Consider the following 4314-nt stretch of genomic DNA (forward strand, 5'->3'; position numbering starts at 1 on the left):
AGTCGGACACGACTGAGCGACTGATCTGAACCGAACTGAACAGATTAAAAGAGCTTCCCAGGTGGCACTAGTCGTAAAGAACCCACCTGCCAATGCAGGAGACGTAAGAGACAGAGGTTAGATCCCTGGGTCAGGAAGATCCCCTGGAGGAGGGCATGGCAACCCACTCCAGTATCCTGGCCTGGAGAATCCCATGGACAGGAGCCTGGTGGGTTACCATCCATGAGGTCACAAAGAGTCAGACATGACTGAGGGGAATTACCATGCACCCCCATATAGATTAAGAAGACAAATTGCAACAACAAAAAGACACCGACCAATCACAGTTTGTGGCCCATAACTGGATCTTGATCTAAGGAAACAAACTGGCCAAACACTTAGGAAACACAAGAGACAGTTGGAAACTCACACAGATGGTGGTTTGATAAGAAGAAGAACTGGCTTCTTATGGAATGATGCTATTGTGTCATGCTTTCTTAAAGTTTTATCTTTTAAAGACATATTACAGACCATCTACAAATGGCCTTTTGCTTCAGCAACTGCAGGAAGAGGATGTGCACGGGCTCTGGAAAACGGTCGGAGGCTGTCAGGGCCCCACACAGAGCACCATATGCTGCTCTCCCACTTCTACATGTTTGAAATTCTCCACAATAAAAAGTGAAAAAGGAAAACACAGCACTGTCAAGACAGACACCACACTCCACTCCTGGTTCACAGTTAAATAGCAGGTTTATATTAGCATCTCCAGCCAATTTCTCCCTGAAACACGTGGCCTCCGTGAATGCCGCCCCATCTTGGACATTCTGAAAGGGGAACCCACCCCTCTGGGTCCTGCCTCCACTGCACACAAGGGCACTGAAAAGCTTCTGTGGAATGAGAGCTTTTAAAACATTTGATCCTAATTTTGAAAATGATCCCAATCTTGTGATAGGAGAAAAAGAAAAACTTGGGGGAAAACGCCATAAGGTTCCAAGCAGTCACTTCTGGGCAGTGGGGTGGAGAGTGTTTGACTTTTGTCTTGTGTCCTGTCTCCCTCAAAATGTCTACTGAGCAGGTGTCACTCATCAGATAACAAATTAGATATTTTTCGAAGTAACCTGCTTTTTCTCCCTAATACCACTGATGTTTCTTTAATTTTAACTTTCAGGTTGAATGGGTGACCTTCAGAACTGAAAACTTTTATAAAAGATGGCTGGAAAACATTCAAGCTTTTTTTCAGGCTGCCTGACTGTCCTATAGCTGAAGTTGGGCTCCTCAGACTCTCCTCCTGAGTTATTTTAATGTGCATGGTCAGTTCCCCTGGAAGTCTGCCTCCCGGGGCCGGAGGCACCCTCACAGCCCTGGCTGACACATTCCGGAAGCGGAAGCTGGCCACCTGCCAGGTGGAGGGGGCCACGGGGTGGGGAAAGCACAGGACAGAGGCCCATGGGCTGCAGAGCTTCCCAACCCAAACCACTTGGCGTTTTCACAGCCTGCTTCTGGCAGATTAGAGGAAATAAACCCACATACTCATTAAAGGCTTCCCTAGGAGGACGCGGAGACTTAAGTATCTCTTAAACAGTGGACACAAAAATATGTAAATCACCCTGGATTCGAGTACTGAATTCTCAAACTCTTAGCTGGTGTGGGCAAAGGTTAGGAGACAACCCTCCCTGAGTCTGCGCTGGGCCCAGGGGTCAGGAGCCACAGCCCTCCACTCCCCCAGAGCCGAGGACGCCCACTAGCACACTGGCCAATGCCCGTGAGCTGCCATTAAGTGTTAAATTCTGAGTTCACTGCGTGACGCGGGGGCCCCAGTGCCTGCTGTGCCTGTGTCACCATGGCCCACACACGGCTTCTAACAAGGTCACTGCTGCAGAGCCCGAGGCTCAGTGCGCTAAGCCACCAGGGCACCGATGTCTCCCCAGGCCTTCCCCCACCTGGTGAGGACGATCGCGCTAACCACCCACACGGCCCAGTCTGTGGTCGGCCGTGAGATCCTGCACCCCTTACAGGCGAGGTTCAAGGGGCACATATCACAGACGCCCTTGTCTCAGAGGAAACTAAGCTGCAGCTCTTCCCTGGTAAGGGATCCGCGATACAGGAGCCCTGCTTCCTGGGCACTGGCAGCAGCACGGTCAGCACCACCTCGGGTAAGTGTTCCCAAGTCACAGTGGGGAGGACGGTGCTGATGGGGAGAAGCAGCAGAAACAGGCAGCGCTGATCACCTTTACAGCCTAAGCGACACTCAGCAGTCCAGGCTACTCACTGGAGCTGGAGGCCGACCCATTTTCTACATACACTCACACTAAAAGCAGAAGCTACACAAGAGGAAATGATTCACTCAAAGTGAAAGAAAATAACCATCAGGAAAAAGAAAAAGAGTGGGGCAGGAGCACAGTCCACAGGAGTCCCAGAACTAAACAAACTCTGGAGAATACGCTTCTCTAAGCAGCAATTGAGACTGAGCACACACAGTCTCAGATGAAAGCAAAGCGAGAACTGTCTTAGATTCAGTCATTAGACAAAAGAAGTGCAGCACCGAACCCCCTGCAGAGAGAAGCCCACCAGCCCACTTGGTCAAACACAGAACATCAGCTTGGAACGAACACTGTCAAAGGAAAAGGCAAAATCAGGAGCAGTATCTTCTATTTTCTAAGCTGCCAAAAAATGCAGTGTGTTGAGCGTGGGATTCGCCAACCTGAGCTCATGGACCCTGTGTGCCCATCCAAAGCCCACAAAGCATGACGCCAGGTGAATGTTTAATAAGGTACATAACTGATCCCAGTTGACTCAGGAGGAAGACAAAAATGGAGAGGCTGTGCGAAGAGCACAAGCCACACACACAAGGTCAGAGATAAACACGCCTCCGTAGGGAACGTCTGTTTCTGGCCTGATTAAGCCAGAAACAGACCAGCAGTACCACCCCCTGCCTGATGAGGGTCCAGTGTGACGACGGCCACAGCCAAGGGCATGTTAAGAGAGCTGATCACTTGCTCAAGTCCCAGCTTCATGGATATGCTGTCGAGTCAGTCACTGATGGAGAACACGGCTGCCATGACAGATGCCAGCGCCACTTGGTAAGACCGTGACTGCCTGGAGGCCACTGGGCGAGGGCAGCCCAGCCTCTCCCTGGGAGCTCGGCTGATGCCACTCCTGGAGTTACCGGGCTTTCTCCCCGAAGCTGCCAGTCACCCACCTGAAAAGACCCGGCGTTTCAGGTTCAGCTCATTGGCCACACGGACCTCGGTGCAGAGCTTCAGCATGAGCAGCATGGTCAGGATCATGACGACACTCTGCCAGAGCAGTGGCGACTCGAAGTGCCTCCCAAACCTGCGGGGGAACACGCCGTGGCATCAGGGAGGCAGCAGGCAGAGCCCAGTGTGCTGGTCAGACAGCGCCGGGATGGGAGGGCCTGGACCAGTCCTGGACAGCAGACCCGGGTCTCCACAAACGCCTGAGATGATGTGCAGGAGTGAGACATGCCGCACACCCCTCCCCAGGAATCGCTGGGAGCCTCCCAAGGCCTTGGACTGACTGGGTGGGCCTCCTGCACACCGCCCACCCCCCAAAAGCCCAGCCAGGGATCCATCACCCTCCTGCAGAGACGCTGCTGCCACCAGGTGAGACGCCCAGGCTCCAGACCACCCGCCTCCCCAGGAAGATGCATCCCAGACTTGGGACCAAGAGCATCTCCACCCCCTGCCTGAAGAGCAGGGGTCTCCAGGCCAGCACAGTCTGAAGTGTGAGCAGAGCAGGGCACCAGGCCCCCACCCCTCACGAGGGAAGAGGTGAAGTCAGCGAGGGTATGGGTGCAGGCCTGGCAGACCCCCACTGAAGCCCCATGTCCCCCTCTTCTCCCAGCCCCAGCCCGCCCAGCTATAGGACCCCAGGCCTTCCTGCTGACTTTTGTGCTGAGCATTTTACCACCTCAGCCAAAAATTCCTGAAGGCCAGAGCCACAGTCCAGTGACCGGCACCAGTGGGCCCATTAGAAGACCTCAGTCCCCAAGGGGTGATCACAGCACTGCCCTCCCCATACCAGCTGGGGGTCTCAAACGTGGCCACCAGAACCACGAGGGCTGGGACATTCAACCCAGCCCACTGCAAGCCTGCAAACCCGTCACCCCAAGGTGAGGCCTGGGCACAGCGCCCTGCAAGCCCAGGCCCCAGTCCTTACTTGGCTGTTCTGGGGCAGAGAATCCACTGCGAGCAGTTTCCCAAACCTGAGCTGGTACCAACTGTCAAAGTCAGGAGGTCCTGGATGGCCCTCCAATTGACCCTGAAACCAGGCGACAGGCAGATAGTGGCCCACCTCCCCGCCCCCTCCCTCACA

The 4314-nt window shown here is 54.1% G+C and overlaps 1 protein-coding gene across 2 annotated transcripts in view; it reads right to left on the reverse strand.

The window, feature by feature from the left end:
* The window catches only part of PQLC1 (PQ loop repeat containing 1), a 40862-nt gene that overhangs the window by 32533 nt on the left and 4015 nt on the right, over window positions 1-4314 (reverse strand). For both annotated transcript variants that reach the window (XM_010855068.1, XM_010855067.1), the window contains exon 2: window positions 3179-3312. In XM_010855068.1, coding sequence (XP_010853370.1) covers window positions 3179-3312 — 134 coding nt within the window. The remainder of the gene's footprint in view (window positions 1-3178; window positions 3313-4314) is intronic.

Source organism: Bison bison, unplaced genomic scaffold (assembly GCF_000754665.1).
Source record: "Bison bison bison isolate TAMUID 2011002044 unplaced genomic scaffold, Bison_UMD1.0 scf7180017864353, whole genome shotgun sequence".
NCBI classification, from domain to species: domain Eukaryota; kingdom Metazoa; phylum Chordata; class Mammalia; order Artiodactyla; family Bovidae; genus Bison; species Bison bison.